At 47.3% G+C, this 27,390-nt stretch overlaps 1 protein-coding gene across 11 annotated transcripts in view; it reads left to right on the top strand.

The window, feature by feature from the left end:
* RBFOX2 (RNA binding fox-1 homolog 2) overlaps nucleotides 1-19,240 on the top strand; it is a 269,160-nt gene extending 249,920 nt beyond the window's left edge. For 7 of the 11 annotated variants that reach the window (XM_040637444.1, XM_040637446.1, XM_040637443.1 and 4 more), the window contains 5 exons: nucleotides 2,785-2,824; nucleotides 7,992-8,023; nucleotides 11,664-11,752; nucleotides 12,089-12,161; nucleotides 13,709-19,240. In XM_040637444.1, coding sequence (XP_040493378.1) covers nucleotides 2,785-2,824; nucleotides 7,992-8,023; nucleotides 11,664-11,752; nucleotides 12,089-12,161; nucleotides 13,709-13,763 — 289 coding nt within the window. In that variant the 3' untranslated portion in view covers nucleotides 13,764-19,240. The remainder of the gene's footprint in view (nucleotides 1-2,784; nucleotides 2,825-7,991; nucleotides 8,024-11,663; nucleotides 11,753-12,088; nucleotides 12,162-13,708) is intronic. The other 4 variants (XM_040637449.1, XM_040637447.1, XM_040637448.1 and 1 more) reach the window with 2 other exon arrangements.
* The last annotated feature ends 8,150 nt before the right edge of the window (nucleotides 19,241-27,390 follow it).

Raw genomic sequence — 27,390 nt, 5'->3', positions numbered from 1 at the left:
AGCCTCCTTTGTAGGTCCTTTTCTGACAGCAAAATTGGCTTTGAGGTATACTAACTTAGCGTTCATTCGTAGACCAAATGGACATGCCATTAGGGGTCCTCCGTTGCACAGAATTAAAGCATTTTTATTAGACAAGTATGCATGTTGAAATGAACAGGCTCCAGAACCTGCTGGAAGGGAACTGCTTTAGAAATAAACTTTTGTTTGCAGTTTATAGATGTTTAAATCCCATGCATTCCATCATCTCCATCTTCTGCCATTACTTGCTTTTAATTTTATTCTTTCCTCTCTCAACTTGACCTTTGACCTTCAACCTCTGACATCTCTTTAAAGAAGTGAATAAAGATGCAGTACTATTTCATCAAGAAATACTCAAGTAAAATATAATAACAAACCTTTTGGAAGTTCTGCACACCAGGAAAATTGTTCATGAAGCGCCTTCCATTTCAGTCCAAGAGAGTTTATCGTCATGCTTGCAAAGCAGTACCACTCACCAGAAACATGGGACTTCTTTATTTTGTAATCTTCCTGAGTTACTTTATAAAAACGGTTGGATTTGTTCCTATTCAATGTAGCTCATTGCAGTATATTGGCCAAACTTGAGAACCCATTCTCTGCCAAGTCTGTCAATATTGTGTTCACTCAAAGATATTTTATCTCTATGTCTAACCATACCAATCTCTGTGCATTACATTGAACACTGATTTCCCATGTTTTCTTTTTTATTAACTAAACCACCGGTTTACATGGAAGATGGCAAGGAATAAGTCCAGTATTATATGGGGAATGGCCTAAAATTGCTTTTCAGCTTAGTAAACTAATTTCATCATTAATCATTATGTTCTAGCCTCCTTGTGGCATTTGATACAGGGAATATTAGAATTCTTCTAGAATTTAGGTGAATATTCCCAGTGAGTGATGCAACTTAGGGTAAACTTCATTCGTGTTTTTAATGCCACCACTCTTCTCTGTAAGAAGAGATGTTTGTAATCTTTGCCTGTATCCCCTCCTGAAATAGTTGAAGGTTAATTAATCACCACTTGGCTTCAGTGCTTTCCATTCTGTCAGCCTTCTCATTATGAACAAGTGTCTTTTTTTACTAAAATATAGTTGAGAGGCAGATTACTTCCTAATATCAAGCTTTAACTGCAATTGGAAACTATGAAGACGGAGAGAACATAGTAGTGAAATGAACATCACAGATGGGTTCATTCTGCCTGTTATGTAATACAAAGGCGCAGCATATTTGGGGATTTGCAAAAAGTGTGACCATACTAGTCTGTAAACCCAACAAAATATCATTGTAAATAGAATTCAGAAACTTTCCAGCTACCTGCAAAAAATAAATTATTTCATAATCAAAAATATGATTTAAAGGCCTCACTTACTAGTTTATTTATTACAGCAGAGAAGATAGTGGTGAAAACTTCCAGCTTACTTAGTTGAATAAACAATAAACAGATCTTCTCATTTAAAAAATCTGAATGTTGATTTAACAAATGTGAAGAAGAAAGTCTTATCTAAGATATCTCTACTGCTGTTCCATGTCTTTTGGCCCCAGAGTAATGTTTTGGGGAAAGTCTGTATGCACAAAAATACCTCAAAAAGTTTGAAATCTGATTATAATAGTTTAGTGTTGCCCAGGATTTAAAAAAAACAAACAAAAAATTCATGTATTTTGTTTGATACAAATTCATTTTTCTAAACAGGAAAATAAACCCTTCTATTCCTAATCAGCTACTTTCTCAGTTTTATCCTTTCAAATAAAACAGGATGATCCTTGGTCATGCCCGGAACGTCAGTTATCAGTTCTATTTTTCAGAGTTCCATGAATATGTTTATGGTCAAAAAAGAACCCTTAAAATCTTCCAGTTCCTCCTTCCCGCTCTGGATTATATTGTTACTATCTGGGATCCCCACTGCACCTTTCAATTCTTGGACCTTGGACCAATCACCTTAACCTTTAGCTCATTATCTCTGCTTGTGAAAGCAATGCATTGTGGGTATTTTTGGTTGTGTTTTTTTTTTTAATTACATTTCTCTGTTTACTTTGGTCAGAATTGATTGACTTGTTTTTCTGAGGTGTTGCATTGGTTCTTAAAATGCTGAATAATAATACTTTGCATGCTTGTGTGATCAGCCAAATCTTATCGCATGTCTAATGTGCAGGGTAAAAAAGCAGGTGATGTATGGATATCAGAAAAAAAAATGTACATACTTCTAGGAAACTGAAAACAAAATACTAAACATAATTTTGAAACATGCTCTGCATACAAGTCCTGCCCTGATGGAATTCTTTGCGTTCATTTCTTTCACATTAGATCCCTCTCTCCATGCCTCTCCCCATCCCATACACACACAATCATTTTGAAACTCTTTAAAGAAAAATTTCCTCCTAGGGCAAGCTTTTAAAACAAAATGAAACAAACAAACAAAAAACTCCGGGTATGAAAACTTGGTGTTTCTCATCCAGCAGATTTCCAGTAGTTCTATTAGGCCCTCTGGGAATGCTTTTTATTGTTGTAATTTTCCTGTAATGACCAAGTATCCAGGTGTCCATTCCAGTTTTGCGCTCCTCCCCCTCCTCGCATGTCCTGGAGCTGTATAACGTGCGTGCGCACTGCACGGTCCTCTCACTGACGCGCTGCGGCCCCCAGCCCCGGTTATGTATTCATACATCACCTGCCTGTGTAGAGCGCATGTGCATGCTGCCGTCCTCAATAACCGGAATGTGTTTCTGTTCTTTTGTTTTTTTGTTTTTGTTTTTGTGTGGATTTTCTGCAGTGTGGTTTACCAGGACGGATTTTACGGTGCTGACCTCTATGTAAGTACACACACCGGGGCCTTCTTGACCCCATTCCCTGACAAGCCAGCCTTTTTTTTCTGTTTCTTTGGTTTGGTTTGGTTTTTTTTGTTTTGTTTTGGTTTGGTTTTTTTACATATAATTTGTTTAATTTTTATTTTCTTTTTCCTTGTGGATATATATATATATATATTTATATATTTAAGAATGCAAGCATGCTTCTCTGCCACTGCGCTTGCCCCTGGGTGCAAAAACTAAGCCTTTGGGTTTCCTGATCATTGCTAGAGTCAGTCTACTGGACATATTCTTTTCCCTTCCCTCTACCCACAGATGTTCTGTGTATCAGTGATTTATTTGCGAGATGATCAGCAGGTTTAAAGTCTTTTATTACTGTCGTGTCATGTGCATACATAAATAATAGGATAGGTATATTAGCTTAAACCCACTCTCTCTTTTCTGCTTTTCTTCTCATTTCATATCCCTCTTTAGATCATTGGAGCTTTGATTTATGTAGATGGCAGTAAGCTTTCTGAACTATGTGTTTTCCTATTTTATATACTTTGAGAGAGCATTACCCTGTGAAAGGGGAGGAAGGAGCTGATGCCAATGAAGAGTGGGAATAAAGAGAGGAAACCAAACGCTCAGTGCTTCCGGCCTTGCTTTATCAAAAAGGTCCACAACTGGTTGGGTCTCTTTTCTTAAGAGCCATCTAGAGGGAAATGAGTGGCATAATTAGCAACCTAGACTCTTCTTAGACAAACGTTTGATTATCATATAGGATTTGTTGCTTCTACCAGCCATGTTAACACCATTATTATTATTATCCGTTATCGAAACTGTCTTGTTACATCGTGATTGGTTTATCACATATTATTTAAAATGTGGACAAAGTGATCTAACTGACAAAAAATCCAAAAGTTTTTGAGCTTTGAAATCTTTTATTAAGACCTCTCCAGATGATCTGTTTCTGAATGCAAGCTTAGTCTAACCACCCAAATCATTAAGAAACAATTTCTTAAGAAAAACTTGTCAGCATGAAATTATTCCTTGGCCGTAGGTTAGAATTGTCCAGAAATGCTTTCTCCTCCCTTACCTCCCCAAATCAATAAGGGTATACCTTTGCAGTGAACTATTTCCACAGATTTCTGCCAGAGATTCTCTGGCAATCAGAAAACTTTAATGCACTTTTCAAAATGTAGAGGTTCTATGTGTTGCAGGTAGTAGAGATAGGATAAAGCAGTCCTCTGGGATATTGTAGGTGACTGGACACACCTGTCCTATTTAGAATAGACCTTCAAAGTTTGCCTTTAGTCTAGCAAATGCTTAAAGGAATCTTAGCCATGTATTGGTCCAACCCTCTCACTTTGTTATATACATTTCTTAGATTGTGACTTACCCAGATGACATCAGTTATTTATATAGCCAAGCACAAAACTCAATGCATATCTCATTATTTCTCTCAGGTCTTTAATTAAAATCTACATCTTTCCTCAGATGGTTTTCAAGAAGTAATGAAAGGTACCTTTTTTTTCCTGTGCTCACAGTGAAACTTGAGGATTGGGGAAATATTCCTACTTTCATACCAAATGACACTTTCCTAAATATATATATTTGCATATGATCGTAGCATGTACATTCTCCCATATACATTAGTATCCATATTCTCATGAAACTCATCTTTATGTTCTTTAAATTGTTTTCCTGAAATCTGATCTATTGGAGCATGCTTTTCCACTGAAATTCTTAAATCAAAGGTGTTTCTCTCCCTCTCCCTCTCTCTCTCTCTCTCTCTCTAATGTCTTTTTTATTTGGGGATTTTTTTTAAGTATGGCTTATTTCTGCCGTATTAAGATTTGCCTATTTCCACCTTGTTTAAGTGAACCAGCCAAACATTTGCTTATAGTTCTCTCATTTCCTTAGTTCACAATATATGATTCTATTAAGAGAGAGATGATTTTTCTGTACTTACAGAGAAAATACTCTTGGGAAAAAAATATTTTAATCTACTAACTGGATCACCTTATGAAGCTAAAGAGAAATAATTTAGTGACCTTGCTGAAATACTTGTTTGACCAGTGGTGCTTTCTTAAAAAGAATTAATCATAATGTTATTATCATTTATTAGTTCCTATTTTAAAGCAGTCGCTTGGAGGGAAAAGTTAGTCACCAGTGCTGCAGTAATAATCTGGCCTGCTAAGGACGAACAGGACTGTTTAATGAGGCAGCCGTTGAGTGAAGGCTCATGTAACTACAGCTTGGAGAACTTTCTGTTCCCACTTTCAGATGTGAGGGAGCAAGGGATGCTGCTTTTAAACACACACACACACACACACACACACACACACACACACACACACACACATACAACCCCTCTGTGTTTCCTTGAGTTTGTTCTGCTTCTCTGTACGTTTTCCTGCCTGTGGAAGTCTGTCCACATACACTGAGTCCTTGTTTCCTCAGAAATACAGATGAGCAGTAGAACGAGTGGAGGGTTTATCCACTCCACGACGTGCACTGAACAAGAGCTTGAAGAAACATCTTGAGGGAAAAGAGTTTAAGCTGCCCGTTTTGTCTTAAGTTATACTAATTAAATTAGTGGAGCTGTTTGTTTTTTTTTTTAATCTCTTTCCCTGTTCTGTTATTAGTCCATAATCCCTGCTAGCCATTTGCTTCCTTTCTGTTTCTTTTGTGGCACTTTCCTCTCTGGAGAACTGATCTAGCAGTTGTGCCCGCAGTGTGTGAAGAGACCCCAGTGAGAAGCCTTGAGTGTAGCAGATAGATCGTGTGTCCTCCCCGCCCCTCTTTTTCTTGACCAGTAGAAAGGGCATGGTTTACCCTAATTCACTGTTTAAAGGGATAACAAACTGCTCCTAATTCTTATCCTATGAAAAGCATGCTTGCATCCAAAGGAAAGAAAAGGCTGGTGGGCCCCTTAGCGGGCTTTTTGTATGATTGTTTTCCTTCCACAGCTGTGTTTTTTGAACTGCTCTTCCTGTGTTCTGTTATAGAATAGTCTTACAGGAACCAATCATTAGCGCTAAAATACCTCAGGTAGGAGTGCCAGTGTGACCTGCCAATCAATCAGATTGTGGATTGCAGTGAAAAAATTGAATTATACTAACCATTCCAGCTCCACGTTAGAGAGGGGAACAGAGGCTTTTTTGGACAACCGAGACTTGTGAGCGTGTGATCTAAGCCCTGCTTCCTCAGCAGCGCACGGTCAAGTTCTATGCGTGATGGCACGTCCTCCAAAATGAAGTGCTCCTGTCCCATTGCCGCTGTCCACGCTGGGCGCGCGCTACGCACTGTCCTATCACTGCCGCCTCTTTTAGTTTGTCAATCACATTTACCCATGGTGTTCAGACTGGGCTTTTAGACTTGGAGGTCTTAGCAGGTGGGGACATTTTCTCTCCACTGGGAAAGAAATGAGGAAAGGGAGGAAGTCGAGTCCATGTGGACAGGACTCCTGAATCCCCAATTGGGCCCCACAGTGAGACCATAGTAGTGATCGGACCGTGCTGTTACCTAAGTTTGAAGTTGCCTAAAAATCTAGACCCACCGGGACTCTAAGACTTGAAACACATATTCCCCTTGCCCTCTGCCTTTCTCCTTAAAACAAGGTTGGTGAGTTCATTTGGATAATAATGCACTGTTAGGTTTGCCCATAGCTGGATGCTTGGGGAGGGAGAACGGCAGACAGCCTGTCACAGTTCCGCTGGTTTCTTTTTGTGCCTACCCAGCGAGATTTGGGAAATGAACTAATTTGGGCAGATGTGAAATAGTGGAGTGTTTGAGAGGTTTGAGTCATTAAAGATCATCTCTCATCTACCACTGAAGTCATAAGTGGAAGATTAGAAGTTGATCATGACAGTTCTTCTCTTCACTCCAGTTTTAAGTAGTAATAAAATAAAATTTAAATACCTCTCTTAAAGACCTTTTCATATCTACTTTTCAAAGTAGATAGATCTCTGTCAAAAATAGTAACGGTATTCTCATTATTCCAAGTGTTTGTATTCACGTCTGTGTTAACTCCCATTTAATCAGGGGTGCCGTATTGCCACAGGAAAATGGTCTCTAAGAGCCCCTCCTGCAGGGTCGGTCTAGAGCCTAGAGCCGTGGCTCTCAGCTGGAGCGGGGAGGAGGCGAGAGAAGGGAAGAGTTAGAACCGTGGAGATGCCCAGAGGCACAACATTCAAGCCAAGCTCCTTGGGCTAGATCTTTGCTCCTGTAGTGATTTGAAGCACCACACCTGCCTTTCTCTCCACCCACCCACCCCCACTCCCCTCGCTCTATAAATCTGTACACCACCTGCAGGGAGCAAGCTCTCACTTTGTCTGCTGGTCTTGAAATACACGCTTTTCTCCTCAGTGTCACATAACGTCACTGTCTTCCAGGTAGAAAGAAGGTGTCTTGACATCACATGCTCACCAAAGTCCTGTTTTAATGTAAATTTGAACCAAAAATATAATAAAATTAATGGCTAGGTTAAAATCAAGACAAGGGGAATATCTACCCATGTGAGATCATGCTAATAGATAATGCAGATGAAAGTCAGATACGGGAGAGGTGGATATGTAGAACCCTTCCATTTTGTTCTGGTTAAAACAGAACTGTTTTAGAAAAGTCCTGTGGTCAGTGTGACAACATTATAAAATTAATTAAATGATAAAATCGATTCAGAGTGGAGTAGAGAATCCCTAGCAGGTGTTGATGGATCCTGGAGAGCTGAGACTTGAACAACAAAAGGATATTAAAGGTAACCGTGCTTTCCTGGGAATGAACTGGAAGTTGAAGGCAGGGATGTGTCATGGATATGTGAAAAGACAGACCGCTTAGGCCTAGGAACTACATCCGAAGAACCCTGGGCCACAATGGATGGGTGCTGCCTGCGGGCTGGCGCCCAAGCTCACGCTGCGGGTCAGGACCGAACCACACTAGCAGGGTTAGGAAGGGTGCCTAGGGGAGTGGTGGAGTGGTGGGAACACTCCGGAGGCATTCAGTCAATTACAGAGGAATAAGAAGAGAATCCTTTTAAAGGGGCACGTGTGTATTTGGACCAGGCTCAGCCATGGCCAAACGAATCCAGCCATCAGGGTTCCAAAGAGCAGTCCGTGTGTGCCCTCCTACACTAGGGTGTGCTGTGGCCATGCTAATCCCCATCTTTTGTTTTATTTCAAATCACACACAGATAGAGTCTGCAAACTGCGTCAGATCCAACAGGTCTGATTGTGTGTAAATACATATGTCCTTTTCAATTTTGATTCTTAATGGTTGCTTCAGTTTTGCATCAGTGCATGGTTAAAAGCAAGACACATCAGCTATTTCATGACTTCATATCTCCAAATGAATTATTTCTCCTCTTTTTTTTGTTTGTTTGTTTGTGCAGTCAGCTGAAGACATGTTAACATCTCACTCTAAATCTCTCAGTGGAGTCTCTGTTCCCTTCTCTGATATAACAGATGGGTTACTGCTTGTTATAATTATTAACATTGTGGTGTGGGCCAGGGCGAGGGTGGGCGACCTTGACTCTTTCTCTGGGCTGGGGCGGGCCAGTCGTTAGGGTCTGGAATGTTAACTCAAGTGGTGACTGACTGTTTCCGTAATAGCAGGTTGTTGTGGCTGCACGCTCTAGTAATTGAGGCTGTGTACTTCACCGAGCTTGTGGTAGAGCCTAGGGCAAACCGCTGTCCCAAGAGAATGCTGGGATAGATAGAGTTAGCCAATACGAGTCTGAACGTGGTGATTTTGCTGGTTGTTCTAGCTCCAGATGTTGGCATGCTTAGTTTTTAATGTGATTAATAAATGTGGCGCCATCCCCCCCCCCCACGCCTGAACCCCGTCTCTCCTACTCCCTTCCCCACCCTGATTCTTTTTGAAAAACTTAAGAAACAGTAATGAAAACCTTGGTGTTTCAAACTGCACTTTGTTCTCATGTTCTAGAAAAGATTTCAGACTTGCTAGTAGAGGTGAAAGTTGAGAAAACAATTTCTTGGCCTGGAAGCTTGATGCACTCCGAAATCGGAGTAGAAATAAATACATCTGAATTTTCTTTGTCTTACAGTGATATGTTTTGTTTAAAGCAGCAGTAGAAATGCTTTGGTAAGACTACATCTGAGAGAAGTAGATCCATGATATACAATTTTAACTTCTCTAATTTGGGGATAGTCACCAATGAATGACCAGATTAGTTTATTAGAATATTATCTGTCCATCCTAAACATAGCCCCCCCTTTAAAGGACCTCTCTGTAGCATCACTGCAAGGTAATTAGGAGAGTAGTCGTGTTGAAATATTACCAGCTTAAAAAAGAAACATTAATACAGTTTTTCTTAATGCTAATATTCTTCTCAGGCCTTTGTTGGCAATAAAATATTTGTTTTCCTGTCCTGTTTTCCTGAATTTAAATAGCAAAGAACCTCATCAGATTCAAACTCCAAAGTCTGAGTTCCTTTATAATAGAAGGAAACCACTGCAGATAGAGTCTCCCCGTCTCCTTCTGGTTTGGAAGGAAGCTTCTTTCCCACAGTCTGATCCATTTTGAATTGCGGTTAATAATAACATTATCCCCAAAACCATTGCAGTTCTGATGGCTTCTTACAGGCTGAGGAAGGTGAGGGGAAGTGGTTCTATCACTAACCTCATTCAGAACCTCTTTTTCCAGAATTAGTGCAGCACCTGCTCAAAGCTATGATTTGATAGAATCCCTAGTATCTCTGACTGTACTGAGACTTTCTGAGAGTTGGGTCAGGACTTTGGAGCCTCCGAATCCCTTCATGACAGTGTATAGTCTGCCCGATGGCAGAGAACTTCAGTTTTTACAATGTTTTGCTCGGGTAAACATAAATTGGGCTTTAACTGCTTTTATTACCTTGACTTATTAAATTTTTAAAGATTATTTTGGTGTTTGAAGGAATGCTAAGGAGACAAACCACGTACTGCTTGTTGACCACATTATCCTTGTTTGCAAAGAACTTTTACTAAAATCAGCCCTGTTGTAAACTTCACACTGGCAAACTTCAGTCCTAAACTTCATGGAATCATCTGTAGTTAAAAATTGAGCCTTTAAAGGTTCATTTAAAGCTTAAATATAAAGATTAGCTTGTTGCTTTAACAAATGTTTTTCCTGCTTTATGTCCTCCTTAGAAGTTGAAAAAAAGGAACAAGGTAAAGAGACCCTTCAGCTGATGTCTAATGTGTACACGTGTAGGTAGATGGAGTTACAGACACGGATACAGCGGGGTGTGTCACGCAGCCTGGGGTGCGTAGCTTTGCCCCGACCGGCCTGGCCTGCCCGTTCCCACAGACCTTGCTGGATGGCAGAGCGGACGTGTTGATCACACACAGCCCGAGGGTGCTTCCTGCCGTGTTTCTGTCCTCTACCATTTCATCGTCAGGGTTGAGTAATGTTAATTAGAATCTTCTGATTTATATGGATTTCTGCTGAAGAATTTGTAATTGAGAAAGAAAGTTTACTTTGCCAAGTGATTCACTTGAAGAACTCAGAGGAGTGGTGCGTGGCGACTGAGATGCGGTCAGGGATGCTTGCAGGGTCCATTTGAAGCTGCTCCGGATGGCTTCACGCAGTACACGTTAGAGAGCAGGAGTAAACTCCATAACACGGTGTGTTCACTTGGAGAAAGCCTAAGTGAAATGGTGTCCAAGTGCACCAGCTAAACGTAGTTCTATCTGATAGGGAGAAGTTGGTCATAAAAATTCACACGTGAATTGGGCTTAGGTGAAATAGATGAATTCTAGAAGAGTAAAGAAGAGAAAAACATAGGGCTCGCCACTTTTAAAATAGCCTGTCTCACGTGGCGCTTCTTTTGTGATTATCTTCGAAATACTTAATGGGGGTACATATGGTTCACCCTGACAGTGAAAACCTTTGGTCCCCTAAACTGAAGGGAAGAAACAGGACGTGGCAGTCTGAAAGTCTCCAGGACTGAGAGGATATTGGGCCCATTGGCAGAAGAGCTCCAGAGCCTGCTATGAGACTGGAGTGTAATAATCTCCGAATCTTTTGGGAGAGGAGAATAAATGCAGTTAAATGCCCGGGGCATGGAGGGAGGGCTTCCTCACCTAGGTGAGTCCCACTGCAGGGTCCTCGGCCGTTTGTAATGGGATTTGTCTGAGTCTGAAATGTAGATCAGAGCTGGCAGGTTTTTTCTGTGAAGGGCCAAGTGGTAAATATTTGCGGCTTTGGAGGCCAGACGGTCTTTTCACACCTGCTTCCAAAAGCAGGTAACAAACTGCGTCAGCCCACAGATTGACGTTTGCCAACCCCTGATCTGCACTGCGTTTTCCTTCTAAATGTTGCCTGGTTATCTTAGCCTGTTGGCAAATGTGCGAGGCCTGTGGAGCACAGCTCCGTAGAGGACCTTCCCATTACACACCGGCCGTAGTCTCCGCAGTGAGTCCGTCCGAGAATCTGAAGTTAACACACACAAATTTAGTATGTTCTAGTTCTGTCATTTGTATTCCCTGTCAAGTAAAGTTCTCCTGACTCCCTGCACATATTTGCCCTGTTGGAAGTCCCAGCCACGACTGTGAAGTAAGACAGATCTGAAATCATCTCTTCCTTTCTTAAATCTAAGAACAGGTCCTAGAAGAGAGCTAGCTGACTTTTGTTACCGTCCCAAATTGGAAAGCACGTCCGGTCACTGGGTGGAGCTTCATTCTCTGCCAGAGAAACGATGACATGCAGACCGAGGCAGTTTGAAACATTCTCCTCCCACGTGTGTGTCTGTGTTTGTGTCTGTCCCCGTGTCATTGTGCGCGTACGTCTTCGTGTGGGTGGGCGTGTGTTCGTCTGGCCCTGGGGGGAGAGGGATCTGTAAAGTCAGTTCTCTTCTCTCCTGTAGGGCGGATACGCAGCCTACAGATACGCCCAGCCCGCGACTGCAACCGCGGCCACAGCCGCCGCCGCCGCAGCCGCTGCCTACAGCGACGGGTACGTGCGCCCGCCTCCCTCCCGTCCCCACTGCTGGGATGGCCCTGTGCAGGCTTTCTGCGGGCGGGGGCTGCGGCACCCCGCTTGCGTACTCTCCTCGTCCCTTTCTGGCTTTGACCCCACTCTCCCTCTTCCTCATCCCCGACTCCTTTCTTTGCCATTGTATAGCGGTTCTTGAGAGTTTCTCAGAGTTACTGCATTTGGGAGGAGAAAGAGAAAGTGCCCCAGTAACATTCCAAGACTGAGTGACCCCCAAGTCTGCAGCACAGTAAGCCCTCTCGTCGTCATAGAGCACAGCCTTGGCTTGATCTCCCTGATCGTATTTCTTCTTTGCAGCTATGGCAGGGTGTACACGGCCGACCCCTACCATGCCCTTGCCCCTGCCGCTAGCTATGGAGTGGGCGCTGTGGTGAGTATTACGTGTACCTTTTTTTTCCTTAACCACTTGACTCTTTAACTGACCTACAGATTCCAAAAGATCTAGAGAGGTAATAAATTCAGCCCTTCTTCCATTGCCGAAGTCCTGAAGCCGCAGAGGACTGTCTGGAAGGTTCACATCACCTTCTTTGTCTGTGTGTTGTAGTGCGAGCCGCTTGTCCTGGTGAAGGGCAGGGAGGAATGAGTAGTGACAGTCTGCCCTGAGTAACGGCATCACACGGGAGAGGAAGAAGGGAACAGGTTGACGTTTTATATTGGCTCAGCTGTCGGATGCATGCCGGTGGCTTGGTTTAATTGATAGGTGTTAGGGAAGACGTAGGGGCATGAGACTCTCCAGCTTTCACAGTAAGCTTTTCAAAAAATGGACATTAGTTTTCAGATGCAGACCCCAAAGGCTGTCTGTGCCGTTCCTGAGCCTTCTGGCATTAGTGCTGGAAGTCACCAAGTGAATGCCTTACAGACATTTTTTTATCATTAACATTTGTGGCAAAGTAGGGTATTTTCCTGGAAGTGTAGGCAAGGTCCATAGAGCTCATCTAGAATAACTCCCCACCCCCACCCCCACGCCCCTCCAACCAAACCGGAATCCTCGCGGCACTCTTTCTGTGTCGGCCTGGACACCTCCGGGCCGCAGCAGAGACGGGCTGTTCTGCAGCAACATCCCCCGTGTTCTCAGCCGGGCAGCAGCCTGGGAATGTGGACGGAGGCGTTCGACGGGGAGGCGGAGTGGTAACTGCAATGTCAGACTTAGGGGAATGTGAGCGCGCCCGTCATTTCTCACACTCAGTTTCTGCTGATTCGAAGATTTGTGGGAGGAAGTAACAGGGTCCTAAGGGAATGTAGGTGTGGAATGGAAGTAGAGACAGACAAGATGGACAGTGACGGAAGTTCCTGAGATTTTATGTGCCAGAAAGCTACAAGTCCTATCCTGATAAAGGAACAAAGCCCAGTTAAAACTCCAGAGAGATAGATAGAAATAAATTCAGGTATGTCCACAGGCAGCCTCATTGGCACGTGTTCTAGATGATAGAGGAGCTAGACTTGATGGGTCGGAAGGTTGACTCCGGCTTGAATCCAGCACCATCTCAGACACGGTGCTTGACAGCCGGTGGTCAGAGGGGCCTCTTCCCCACGGACAGGTGACGTGGACGAAGGTAAAGTCAGCTAGCTGCTTCAGCTCACCATCACGATGATGGGATCAAGGTAAACAAACTCTCGTGCTTTTAAACGTCAAATTGTTTACAGACCTGGTTTTAAACTGTGTTGAGTTTCCCTTCTGTGCTGATCGATGTAAAGAATGAAACGAAGCATTGTCATACTCTCTTCCTGATATTCTCCAGAAGCGTCTTAGAGGCAGAAGTCGGCTTCCTGACTTCACTGTACTAGCTGGCTTCTTACCGTGGCTTTACAGCTTCGAAAGACGCTGTTTTCCCACATCCCTTTTCAGGACCTTTTCCTTCATTTTCAGTGCTTCTCTCATCAACCTTTTAATTATTTTTATGTCTTTAATTACTGCAGGCGAGTTTATACCGAGGTGGCTACAGCCGATTTGCCCCCTACTGAAGTGACGTGAGACCCTGCAAATGGGACAGCCCCCCAGTTCATGAGGCCTGGCTATTGCAATATTTACTAGTAGAGGAACTCTATAGCAAGATGAAGAGGAAAAACAAACAAACAAACAAAAAAAAAAACACAAAAAAAGAGAGAATACTTTTTTATACCTCACTATGTTCTTTGAATATGTATTTTTCCTTTACATTTCTGCCTTTAATTCTTTTGTTCCAAAGATTGTGCATTTTTTTCTTTTTTTTTTTTAACTGTGGTAAAAAAAAAAAAATAATGCATTTCCATGTCTGTATGTCCGTGCTTAGCTTATTCTGTCAATCACGGAAGAGGCAGTTAATGAGGAAGGGGAGACCGTAGGAGCTGATGAATGCATGTGATCAGAAATCAGCAGACAGAGCTACCAAAGTGTATCCGGTGCTGAGTGGCTGGGGGAATGAGCAGAAGTGGAGATCTTTCTGCAGCGGGGTATTCTTCTAGTCTTCTGAGTTTCTGGTCTTCAGCAGGGAATTCTGATTGGCGATGGCTGGAATCCACAAGCTGATAGATGACAGGAGTTTGTGCGTGCAACGCAGGAGGATTAAAAAGACACTTTCCTCCCCTCTTCCCTCCTGTCTTCTCCATTCTTCTTACAATCATCTTACCTGCACAGCCTGAGACAATTGGCATTGTTTTTGGAATTATAGTATTAGTATTTCCAAACATGCTCTCAGACTGTGGATAATAAACACCTCATTAGGAAACCGATCTCAGAATGAACTCTGGAGCGTGACAAAGATCATTCTTTTCTTTCCTGAGATCCTAGCGCTCCTGCTGGGCTTCTTCCCCTTTCTCTGAACCACAGCTTAACTCATCTGGCCTTCTATGAACTCCCTGTTCCCAAGTCCTCAAGAGTCAGGAATTTAGGACCGAGGGACAGGACAATAAATAGCCAGCGACCAGATTTCCCGGCGTGAGGGTTAGAAGTATGAAGTGTTGGGAGCCAGTGAAAAAGGGTAAAGAAGAGAAAAGGGATATCGGGTGATGTCTGGCAGGGCTCTGATAGTCCTGTGCTTTCTCTTGCATCAGGAGGTCAGTACAAGGTATGAAACCTATGAAGAGTGTTGGCAAAAGATATAGGGCGGCTGTCCCTGGAAGTTTGCAGTGATCGTGGCATGTACGGGCAGGCAAAGGCACTTTGTACTGACCAGCTCCAAAGCCATAGGAATTTCCATCTTCCGGAGCATTCTGTGAGCCACTTCTCTGTCCATGGTCTTGAGTTCTGCGTGGCCACTCCACCCGGCTTCTCATTATCCTCCAAAGACACCCAGCCGAGCATTTGGCCACTTGGCATACATGAACACTACAGGACATAAAATCCAGAGCCCCTGAGGTTCCTCCCCTCCTCTGGTGGAAGGAGGGTGTGTGACCTGGCAACGATCTCACCTGTTGCCAGAAAGAGTTGTGTGGTGACCACAGCAGTGAGACACTGCTATGGCTCCCAGCTTTGATTTTATACATACCGACAAGGTAGGGCAGAAGGTGTTTCTCTTCTAGCTATTAGCTGTTAATGATAAAGGCAAGGGTCCTGCAGCATTTCCAAAATGAAGGCATTAGAAAACAGAAAAGCACGGTCTGTTTGGCTCCCTGGTCTATTCACATTGGTACTAGGGTGACCTCTCACCCAAGGGATAGCTGCTAAAGGGAGTAATTCAGAGACATGGAGCTTCCGGTTTGTTATGGGTTTGTTTTCCGTTTGTTTTGTTGTTTTGTTGTTTTGTTTTTTTTTTTTTACTCCTGCCTCCACACATGTTCTTGACTGATAACTGATTCATGTCCCTGAATTAAAATGACTGACATATGACAGCATCAAGCATTCTTTGTAAGCAGAGCGATCTATCCGGGAGGGACTGGCCTGTTGTGTAAAATACCTGTCTTCTCCCCCTGTGGAACGCCCTCTCTCCTGATGACCGGGGGAGAGGCTGTCCCTGAAACGAGGGGAGACATCAAGGAAGCTAGAGGCCTCGATGCAATGTTATGATTCCGGGGAGGAGTACATGGAATAGGGGACACCAAACTGCCCAGGGCCATTGGCCATTTTTAAGGGTTTCCCTCCCCAAGCCAAAGTTTGATTCGTTGCTGTTAAGACAATTTTTGTTGTATGTATATAAATATTTTAGAGGAAGGGGTATGGGATGTGGGGCTTTCACAGTTCTGGGGAATGGGGGCAGGGAGGAATTTTTTTCTTTTCTTTTGCTTTTGTTTTGAGGGAGAGCTTTTACTCACTAAAGAAACAGAAATTTCATGTCATGTTCAAATAGGGGCCATTCATAGAAATGGCAAGCCACTGCTCAGTGGAGACAAGGCCAAATTTTAAATGGCTGTGTCTGTCGCAGGGGAGGAGAATAGGGGAATGAGTTTAGTAATTTTCTCTTCTTTTTTCCAAGAAAGAGACAAGGATGGTAGAGAAGGCAGCTCTCACTGCCCTTTTAAACGAGGCAGAAGCTCGAGCCTGGGCTACCTTCACTGCATTTCAGTTCAGCTGGTCTGGCTGAGGCCTCCGCAGGCGAGCTCTGTGCATTCTGCTGCATTTCCAGGGATGGTTGTAATACGGCTTCCTCCAGCTCCCTTTTCTGAGGAAGAGCCTTCCGCTGTCGCTCAAGGGCCTCTGCTCCTCAGAGTCAGCACTGAGATGGGAGCTCTCGTGAGCACCTAGATGAGATCGTAGCGGCCTCCCCATCACCTTGTGAACTCTGAGACTCCGTACAGCCAGGTTCCTCAGAGCACCAGTGCTTGTCCGCTCCTGGCCCTGGTTCCCACTGAACTAGGAAACAGAGTCGGGAGAGAGTTTGGCATCTGTGGGTTCGTTGGAGGATGCTGGTTGATGATTCCAAAAAAAACACCGATGCTGAGTCACAGCACGAGAATGATTCCGACAGCTTTACTGTAGCTCACGACGTGGGCTTCTGTACTTAGCGTCTTACTTCTAGAAGCCGGGCTCCTTTAAAGAGACTGCTAGTGAAAACCTGTATCTCCTAACCCTCTTTCAGCCCAGAGAGCTGCCCTTAGGTCTTTTCGGAATCCCTTGTGTTGTGTGGTTCAGTGCCCGCGAACCCGGCTCAGCCGTTGTGACTCATCGTTTCTAAGGCTCTCAGGTTTTCTCGAACTTCCCATCACCACCATCCTCCGACAGCCACAGGTGGGATTGAGCCAATGTTAGTTTTCCTTGAAAAAGAATGGGACTGGGGCTCACCTCTTAGTTTAAGGGGAGCTAGTGGAGATGATTCAATAGAAGCCAGTGGTAGCAGCTTTTCCTCAAAAGTCTGACTCCTCAGGGGCTGAACTGCTCTTACTTTAGGTTACCGTTCCTAGCGACGGAGCGGACACATAGGTGACATCACCCGCATCACCAGGCACTTAGCTTCCAGGCGGGAGGGAGGTGTAAACTTGGGGTGGAAGCCACCCCGAGCATCTGCCAGAAGGGCTTCATAAACCCGTTTCCCTCAGACAGGAAGACAGGGCCAAGCCGGGGCCCCTCTGGAAGGCACGCCAGCCAGGCGCGGGGAGGGAGACTGCTCGCACCCTCCCCTCTCACCAAGTCCAGCCTTCTCTGCTGCTCGCAACCTCTAGCACAGTAACATTTGCAGAATTGCAGATCCCACAACCCCCCCGCCCCCAGTGATAGGAAGAAAGGGACTTTGGGGGGTGGGGAAGGGGTAGTGGTGTTTTAAAAAGCAGAAGTTACCTGTTTGCACTGTTTTAAGATAGGAAAAAAGGCTAGTGGGCAAGGTGAACACCAGACGTAAATTTGTGTGTTTTTATTTTGTCATGCTCTTGAAAATGTTTGACCATTTGTAGTACACACCAGTGAGACTTGATTCTGTTACGTAAAACGCTATTTTTTTTTTCTCTTTTTGGTAATGTTACTGTCCAAAAGCCTCTTCCCTCCGTTTCCCTTTTCCTGTGCACTTCCTCCATACTTGCTTTACTGATCAACCAGGCAATAGCCATCCAAGAGCTAGAGCATGAAGCAGGGCCCTTTCCAGGTAGGCTCTGGGTGTCCTAAGCCAGCGCGCGCCCTCTGGTTTCGTGAGCGCAGGGGAGTCTGGCTCCTGTCTCTAACCTAAGGCTTATAGACCAGACTACGGCAAGTTCTCCCGTTCCTGAATCAGATGCACTAGGAATGAGGAGCCGAGGGCGGAGGGGATGCCTCAAGTTCCCCACGTTGGCTGTAGTAGCTGTTCTTACCACGTTACCGGAACTGTAGCCAGTTACAGTTTACTCAGGAAAACGGTAGATCAATTCAGCCATGGTAGTGCTGGTTGGCAGGGATTGGTAACCGAGAGAACGGCTCATCAGCCAAAACTCAAACCTTGCCTTTAAGGAGACTGCCAGCCGGGGGCCCCGGCTGCTCGCTGGCAGTCACACTCCGCCCGTGTGGCGAGGGCGCGGCCACACTGGCGAGCAAAAAGGGAACGTCAATTCTCTTTCCTCTCCCCACCCCCTGCCCCCTGTTACCAACGCCAGATTCCCAGGGGGTACATGCGTTTTTGACTTTTTAAAAAATGACTTTTGGTTTGGTTTTTCTGGGGACTGCTAAGTGCTTTAAGCAACATCTGTACCCCATCGAGACTCCCAGCTTAGGCATTTTCTGGTATTTTTCGGTTCACAGTATTTCCGTGTGCGCGTGCTTGTTTTGGCAGCTCGTTTTGGCTGTATTATATATCGAGTGATGAATTGATCCTCTTTTTTTCCCTAAGGGATAATTGTTGTTGTTTTTTTTCTTGTGTTTTAATTCTGCTTGTGAATAGCTGGAGCAAACCTGGGGCTTGACACACGTAAGCTAGGGCTGCAAAGTGCCGACAGGGCCAGTGGAGTTGACTTGTCCCTGACAGGCTGACCTACCTGCGTCTCTGAGCTTTTCAGTCCAAATCTTTGCAAGGCTAAAAACGCCACAGAACCTCTCCTCTTCTCCCCACTCCCCATGGCAGGGACAGGACCATCCCAACATGCGACATGCAGCTTCTCCGGCCCCCTCCCATTGCCATGGCAAAACAGGTACCTTTGGGGCATGGGGGCATCCCGTGGGATGCTTGTATAATTGACCACCTCGCCTTCTCTCCCCACCCCCCACCCCCAGAGTCCCTTCCTAGGACACCCGAGCTGCTTGCCCAGGGTCCTGTTTCCCTGAGAACTCCAGAGAAGCACCCCAGGGCTTTGTGACGGTCTCTAACTCCCTCCCCTTCTCGTTAAGAATCATATTGTATAGTAGCTTTCAGACCATACAGTATTCATCGGGTCACTCCTATTATCGAGTAGCTGGAATTGTGAAGGTCGGAGTAGTTAGAGCTTTAGCTTTTATTCCTTATTTTTTTGTATTACTATCCCTGTGTATAAATTATTGATCATGTTGCTGGCTTTTATAAACTCTAAGCGAAGGAGGAGCACTGCCTCTGCCTTTGCAAATGGTAATGAAGCACTGTTTTTAAATAAAAGAGAGAAACACCATCCTTTGGCCTGTGTGTGTGTTGATGGCGGGATCCCTGGTGCCTCCCTCCTGAGGCTCAAAAGCTACACCTTGGATTTGACTTCTAAAGATGGAGGAAAGAGGAGGCAAAGCGCGACACTTCTTAAATGGAGGGCACTCAGGGTCGTGCTGAGCCGGGGGGTAGATGAGGCCAGAGGCTGGCACGGTGTGAGAGCCTGTCTGGATTCGTCCAGGCTTGGCAGAAGCTGGTTTTGTGCTTCTGTTGCTGACCTCCTTTCAGCCTTCGTGCTCTCCTGGCCTCCTAGCCTCCCCCCTCCCCGTCCAGCCACTTGACCTTCCTGCCTCGCTGTCCCTGTCACTGGTGACCCCCTGGCTCCTGGCCGCCCAGGCTTTGTGCACCTAACTGTGGGGTCCTGATGGCCCTTCTCCTATTCAGGCCTTCTCACCTACCCCCCTGCACTGGTTTCCCTGCCAGTGACCACCCTTCCGCCCACCCCCCAAGCTCCAGAATTCTCCAGAAGTCTCCAGTGCCCTTCACTTGGCTCTCAGGTCACCTGGCTTTCCACTTCATGGAGGAGCTGGAGGCCCTCACTGCCCAGGGGCTGCCTGAAAGAATGCTCTGCTACTAATTCCAGACACCACCTGAGTTCCTGCCCCTTCCTTCTCCCCTCTCCTGTGCTACTCAAGAGACAGTCTTCACCCCATGAGCTGACCCCACCTGTGCTCGCACCCCGTCCTTCCGGGGACCTTGCTGTGTTGCGCCCTCCTGCAAGGTCAACCTTTCACTTCCTACGTGTCAGTCCCTCCGGCATTCAAATGTGCTTACACCTTTAACACATTTTAAAAACAACTCCCCAAGATCCCAGTTCCTCTCCGACACTAGTCTCTGCCCGCTGACGCCATTGACTTGCTCTTCACCCCGCTGCAGTCTGCTGGCTTCTCCCGCTAAGACCCTGCAGCCACCCCTTCTGGCGGACAGCAGATGGATGTCCTTCCCTGGCCCTTACCTGATGGCCTGCTGTTCTCTGACCCTTCCATGTGCTTCGCCAAGAGGGGTGAGGTCTCCTCTGCTGCCCCCGGGCCAGCCAGCGCGTCCTGCTTCCACTCCTTAGCTGCTGTCCCCCATATGTCTGTACAGACCGCCCCCTGCTCAGCGCCAGGGCCCCAGCCTGGCCTGGGCACCCGGATCTCCAAACCGCCGTGTTCACCGCGCTCCGGCCAGTGCCCCGCACATGTGAGCAGTCTGCAGGTACCTGTTAAGTTCCTTTTTTCAAAGTTCTGCATGAAGTGAGACACAGTTTCCCCCCTGCCTTCCTGTGTGTCATCACCCCGGGGGACAGCCGCACTTGCAGAGCGCAGTTGAGAGCCCTCCATACTATTTGCTCCGTCTTCCCGGCAGCGCTCCTCCCGGGTCTCCCGTGCCCCCCTTCTTGCTGAGTATGTCACAGGAGCAGCGCCCTGACTGCTCTTCTCCCAGCCCATGGCTCGAGGCGTGTCTGCAGCAAGTGGCCGTGAGGAACGAGGGGGGCCCCAGGACGGAGAGCAAGCTGGGACGGAGGGGTCCCTCGGCATCCATCAGCTGCAGCGCAGACCCACAGCGTCCGTCCGGGCTCCTGTCACATCTCCCTCCACGCCCAGTGCCAGAACGCAGGAAACCGTCCACGGACCACCTTAGCTTCCGAGGGAGAAATCAAAGCCCAGATCTATTGTGACTCCCCGTTTAAGCTGAGAAGGCTGCGTAGCAGAGGGATGACATCCCTTCAGCCCTAAGTCACCCGAGTAGGACGTGGCAGACCGAGGATCCACACGCAGCCAGTCCAGCTCAGAGTCTGCGCCCTGTGACCTCGGAGCTCTGCTGTCGCTGGCCCTTCTCTGTGAGACGTCCTGGAGAAACCCTGGAGCCCGCTGCAGCCCGCGCCTGGCTGTCCCCGTGCCTGCAGGAGGGCCCTCCTCCTCCACCCAGCCCGCAAAGCCCCGGCCCGGGCCCCTCTGCTCAGGAAAATTTGCTGTCAGTTTCCGCTCCCTGCGCCTGACTCAGTCCCGCACCCCCAGTCTCCCTCCCTGAAGTCTGGACTCACCCCTGCTGCAGGTCCCACAGCCCCCCGAAATTCACTAGGCTTGAAATCTGCCTTGTCCCCCCACAGCCCGTGTTCCCTCAGGCAGGAAATCAACCTGGAGGAGGAAAGGAAGAGAAATCTTGCCAGAGGGAGGGGGTCCCCGCCACCTTCGTCTCAGGCACGTGCCCATTCTCGGTCTGTTTTATGGGAGCCCCCTCTGCCCTAGCACCCTATTTGACCTCCTTCCTAGCACTTAACCACTCTGAGATGACCTCAAGTCAGCTCGCTCATTCATGCGTTTGCCTTTCTTGCTTCTCACTCCTTATGTTGGATGCCAGTTATTAGAAGGTAAGCTCTGGGAGGGAAGGGGGCAGGCAGCCTCACACACCCCTGTAGCCCAGAGCCCTGGTGCATCATGAACGTAGAACGGCCTGACCCCTGCCTCCAGCCCCTTCCTCCTCTAGCCAGCTAGTCCTCCACGCTTTGGCCTAGATTCTTCTAAAATAAATGGGACCCTATCATCCTTTGCCTCCAAATCCTGGAGAAATTGCCATTTTGCAGAGTCTGAAATCCAAATTCCTTAACCCGGCACTCAAGGCCTCCCTTGCCCACCTGGCCCCTGTGCGCCCTCTGCCCCGCTGCAAGGGCTGCTCCCTCCCGCACAAGCTGTGCCTCCCTTTCCGGTTGCCTTGGCCCCTCTCCCCCCTCCAGATGAACTTGTCCTTGACTTTCAAACGTCACCTCTTGACCTCTCTCCCTCTTTGCTCCCAGGAACTGTCCCAGCCCCCGGCTCCTCAGGCCAAGCACTTCTGAGCTCTGCGTCCCGCCAAGTAGGCGCTCGCCCGGGACCGGACGGACCGCCTCCCAGGGCCAACTTATTGTTAGCACACAGCGGGCTCTTGACCTGGTTTATCTGGGTGGCTTGACCCCCTCCCACTCCCACCATTCTTTCTGCTCGACAGACTTTAACCGTGAAGCTATTCTCTGCTCCAGGCTCAGCCCAGGTGTGCAGCATCCGTTAATCCCACAGAAGCTGGAAGCTTCTGTGCGGGAATTGTGTGTGCGTCCTTTCCCCCGCCAGACCAAGCTTCCGGGGGGCAGGGCACCACGGTCGTCCCCGCCTTGCTGGGCACCTGCGCCCATCATAGGAACTACACTGAAGGTGCCACAGAAAGGGTCTGGAACACAGCCAGGGATGCGACAGGCGTGGGCACAGGGTCTGCTTCTGGGGATCACACACTGACTCCCCAAATATTTTACGTAAAACACAAAGTGACTTTAAGACGAGGGCCAGAAAGCTGGCTCCCAGCCTCCGGCCCCCGTTTCTGCGCCTCCACTGCTAGGGGCCGGGACTGTACCCTCAGCCTCCAAGGTCATGCGTTTTGGTGTGAAGAGCGGATTCAAGTGCAAGGAGACCCACCCAGGCTTCCATTTCTCTTGGCCATAGCCGGCTGTGTGCTCTCAGTCAAGTCTCCGCCTGTCCCCCCACAGCGCCCCCATGCACAGAATGTTCCGATAGACCGGGTAGTCTGTGGAGTCCCTCCCCAGGCTGAAGCGCCCATCCTTCGTGTTGACAACAGAACTTATCTGTCCAGGTGAAAACCAGGCCTAGACGGATGCTCGGTCCCGGGGCGGAGGACAGTCGGGTCATGCACTCCCACCCAAGTGCTCTGTCTTCCCCTTGGAGCAAAGTTCCTTCTCCTCCTCGGTCAGTAATAGGCCTTTGCACCCACTGAAGCCCATAAAGAAGCCTTGGGAGGGCAATCGTACCAACACTTTGACCAGGTGCTATCAAAACCCAGCACCACCCAGGGGCTTGTCAGGAAAATGACGCATCAGTTTTGGAAACCACCCGATCCGGTTCTAGGCCGGGCCTTGGCAGTTCCCACCCAGACCTGCAAACCAGAAGCCCTGCTTACAGCCCCCGGCTGGATGCCCGGAGCTTCTGGCCCAGCTGGCCCCAGGGGAGGCCTGGGCCTCGGGATTGTGTGAGGAGGAACGCGATGCTGGCCTGCACCCTGGCTGGAAGCCTCCACGCTAAATGATTTGGGATCCTGCCATCTCCTCAAAAGCTGGAGACTTCCAAAGGTCTCCCGAGAGACAGAAAACAGAAAAGCTCTCTTAGAAAGCCTGGCATTGGAGTTTCCGTGCTGCCTGGCCCGGGGGCACAGAAGCAGCACTCTTGTGTGGGTAGGGAGAGGAGGCAGGTAGGAACCCTGTACTTTCACTCAGCTTTGCTCTAAAACTCCTCTAAGAAATAACGTCTATGAATTTTTCCGGAAACGCAGGAAAGGAGGCAGCCGGTCTGTCTCAGTCAGTGAGCAGCTATGTGCTGGGGCCGTGGCTCCGCACACGTCGGCCAGATCCCTCTTCCATAACACACTGGTTCTCAGGTTCTCTCCTGTTCCGTCTCCACGGAAGCCTTCTGTTTCCGTGAGCAAAATTCTAAACTCCAGAGTCAGGCCTGGAGGGCGCCCTACTGTTCTGGCCTCAGACCATCATCTTTCCGGGCTTCAAATCAATAATGAGGAACCCAAGCTGAAAGAGAGTGAAGGATCATCCCTGTCTCCTCCTCCTCCCCACCCAGAAAGTTCCCTTGACGAGGAAAGTTCCCTGAGGGTTCCCTCCGCAGGAGGCACTCTGCTCACTGCTTTGCTCCCGGCCCGCCCTCCCTTTTGCCTCTGGGCCCCCTGGCATTGCTTTTAAAAGTCTAGACTTTTCTAGAAACAAGGTTCCGGTCCAGCTTGTAGTCCAACACGGGCACCCAGGAGCTGAGAGAGTAGGGGCAGACACTGGGCACTGGCGCGGCCATCTCTTCATTATTGGGTCATCCCCACCATCACAAAACCATGTTCGTATTTTTTTTTTTAAGATTTATTTAGTTATTTATTTTTAGAGGGGAGGAGGGGCAGTGGGAGAGGAAGAGAGAATCTTAAGCAGACTCCGTGCTGAGCACGGACCTTGAGACCCTGAAATCACGACCTGAGCCAAAACCAAGAGTCAGACACTTAACCAACTGGGCCACCCAGGTGCCCCAGCATTTCTTCTACCTTAAAAAATGTAATTTCCTTTCTTGACCTCACTCTCTGCTTCCCCACCCCACCCCAGTTGCCCCATTTTTCTGGAAGACTCTCCAGCAAAACTCGAAAGCTTTGTCTATATTTTGTCTCCAGTTTCCTTCTTCCTTCTCTTAAACCCTCCCCAGTCAAGCTTTGGTCCTCTACCACTCCCCCATAACTGCTCTTGTCAAGGTCACCAATGGCATCCATGTCGCTAAATCAGATCAGAGCTCATTGTCCTTGAGGCTTTCTTCACTTGGCTCCCTGGACCCCCACTCCTGGTTCCCCTCCGACTTTTTCAGCTGCTCCTTCTCTGTCTCCTTTGATGGTTCCTCCACTTCTCCCCATCCTCTTCAAGTCAGGGGGCCCCAGCACACTGACCTGTACATTTACCCTTTTGTGCATACACTCGAGTCTTTGATGACCTTATCCACTCTTACGATTTTAAATATCATCTATTTACAAATTTGTATCTCTGACCAATTTGTTGTTGGAGATCCAACATCCTGAATCTAGACTTACAGGTCTCACCATCTACCCACCATCTCCACTTGCTTGGCTGTTGGGTATCTCAAACTTAACTTGTCCAAACTGAGCAACTTGATCTTGCCCTACACTCCCACCTCCACAAAACCCACCTATTTTAGGTAATGACCTGTTGTTCAGGCTAAATCCTTGGCATCACTCTGGCTCTTCTTTTTCTCTCACACCACACATCCAATCCATGAGCAAATCTTGTGGGCTCTACCTTCAGAATAGGGTCCAGCATCTGATATTTCTCGCATCTATGGCTACCACACTGCTTCAAGTCACCATCCACTCTCCCAAGGATTATTTCAGTAACTTGCTAACTGGTATCCCTGTGATAGCCTTGCCCCTATGGTCTCTTCCCCACACAACAGTCAGGGCGATGCTGTTAAAATCTAAGACAGATTGGAGTGCCTGGGTGGCTCAGATGGTTAAGCATCTGCCTTCAGCTCAGGTCATGATCTCCAGGTCCTGGGATGGAACCCCGCATCAGGCTCCTAGCTCAGCAGGGACTCTGCTTCTAACCTCTCCCTCTGCCTCTCCCCCTGCTTGTGCTCTCTCTGTCTCTCTCTCAAATTAATAAATAAAATCTTTTTTAAAAAAAATCTAAGATAATGTCACCCCCCTGCTTGAAACCTCCTAATGTTTTCCCATCTCACTCAGTAAAAGCCAAATCCTACCAAAGCTATAAGACACTGTTCCCTGTGGCCTCCAGTTGCCTTTCTGACTTCATCTCCTATCCTCCCCTCAAGTTCCCCAAGCCATTACTCTGCTCCTGGCCCACAGCCTCTTTGCAGCTCCTTAAACCTGCCACCTGTGTCACCTTTGCTGTCCCTCTGTCTGGAATGCTCTTCTCCCAGATATCTTCTTGGCTGGCTCCCTCACCACCTTCATGTCTTTGCTTAGACAAAAGCTTCTCAGAGGTTTTCCCTGATGATCTTATTTAAAATTGCTTTCTGACCCCACCCTACACTCTGTATCCGCCTTCCCAGATTTATTTTTCTCCCCCACATCCATTACTTTATATTATACTGTATGATTTAGTTCTTTATTGTGTTTCTTGCCTGCCTCCCCCCCACACCACCATGAAACAATAAACCCCATAAAGGTAGGGATGTGTTTTGTTCCCTGCTCTACCCCAACTGCCTAGAAAAATGCCTTTCACATGGTAGGTATTCAATAAGTATCTGAGTGGGTGGATGGGTGGATGGTGGATGGACGGATGGATGGACAGATGAACAGATGTCATAGACAAATGGATGGATGGATAGGTGGGTGGATGGATGGGGGCGTGGGTGGGTGGGTAGATAGGTGGTGCATGGATAGGTAGATGGAGGGATGGGTGGATGGATGGGTGGGTGGGTAGATAGGTGGTGCATGGATAGGTGGATGGATGGATGGGTAGATGGAGGGATGGGTGGATGGATGGGTGGATAGGTGGGTGGGTGATGCATGGATAGGTAGATGGATGGATGGGTAGATGGAGGGATGGGTGGATGGATGGGTGGGTGGGTGGATAGGTGGGTGTGTGGGTGGGTGATGCATGGATGAGTAGATGGATGGATGGGTAGATGGAGGGATGGGTGGATGGATGGGTGGGTGGGTGGATGGATGCATGGATAGGTGGATGGATGGATGGGTAGATGGAGGGATGGGTGGATGGATGGGTGGGTGGGTGGATGGGTGGATAGGTGGATGGATGGGTGGATAGGTGGGTGGGTGGGTGGGTGGGTGATGCATGGATGAGTAGATGGATGGATGGTGGACAGATGGATAGGTGAGATGGATGGATGAACAGGTTGGAGGCTACATAGGAGCAGAGCTGTGATTTATAAGAAATATATATATTTGGTCATTCATTAGGATGACCAAAACATATTTTTCATATATATTTGGTCTTCATCCACAGTTCCTGACTCATAGCTCCCAAAAACCTTGGAATTTCCTGAGTGATGAGAGCAATTGGTACACCTTGTGTTATAATCTTTGGTCTCTCGTCCTTAATTCCTGAAAACACTTCAGAGCCTTTGAGGTGAAAGGAGTGTCTTGCTAGTCACGGTGCGTGGTGAGTCCACCGCAGCTGGGGTTCCGTTCATGAGGTGACTTTGGGAAACTCCTAAGGGTGGGGGCTGGTTGCCAGCAGAACCAACCATGAACAGAGGGTTGGAACTTTCAGGCTCACCCCTTGATTTCCTGGGAGCGGTGAGAGGCTAAAGGGTGAATCAACCAATGGCCAAGGAGTTAGTTAATCAATCGTGCCTCTGTAATGAAGCCTCCATAAAACCCCAGAAAGGAAGAGGGTTCACAGAGCTTCCAGGGCAGGGAGCCAGAACACTTCCACGTGCCCCCGTGCTGGGCCTCAAACTTTGGCATGGACAGAAGCTCCTTTGTTCAGGTCCTTGCCCTCTGTATCTCTTCATCTGGCTGTCGAGTCATAGTCTTTAATTTCCTTGTAATAAATCGGTAATCTTGTGAATAAATGGGTTTTCTTGAGTTCTGGGAGCTGCTGTAGCAAATGACTCAAAT

Source organism: Ursus maritimus, unplaced genomic scaffold (assembly GCF_017311325.1).
Source record: "Ursus maritimus isolate PB19 unplaced genomic scaffold, ASM1731132v1 scaffold_21, whole genome shotgun sequence".
Lineage (NCBI taxonomy): Eukaryota > Metazoa > Chordata > Mammalia > Carnivora > Ursidae > Ursus > Ursus maritimus.
This window is presented reverse-complemented; position numbering and strand designations above follow the sequence as displayed.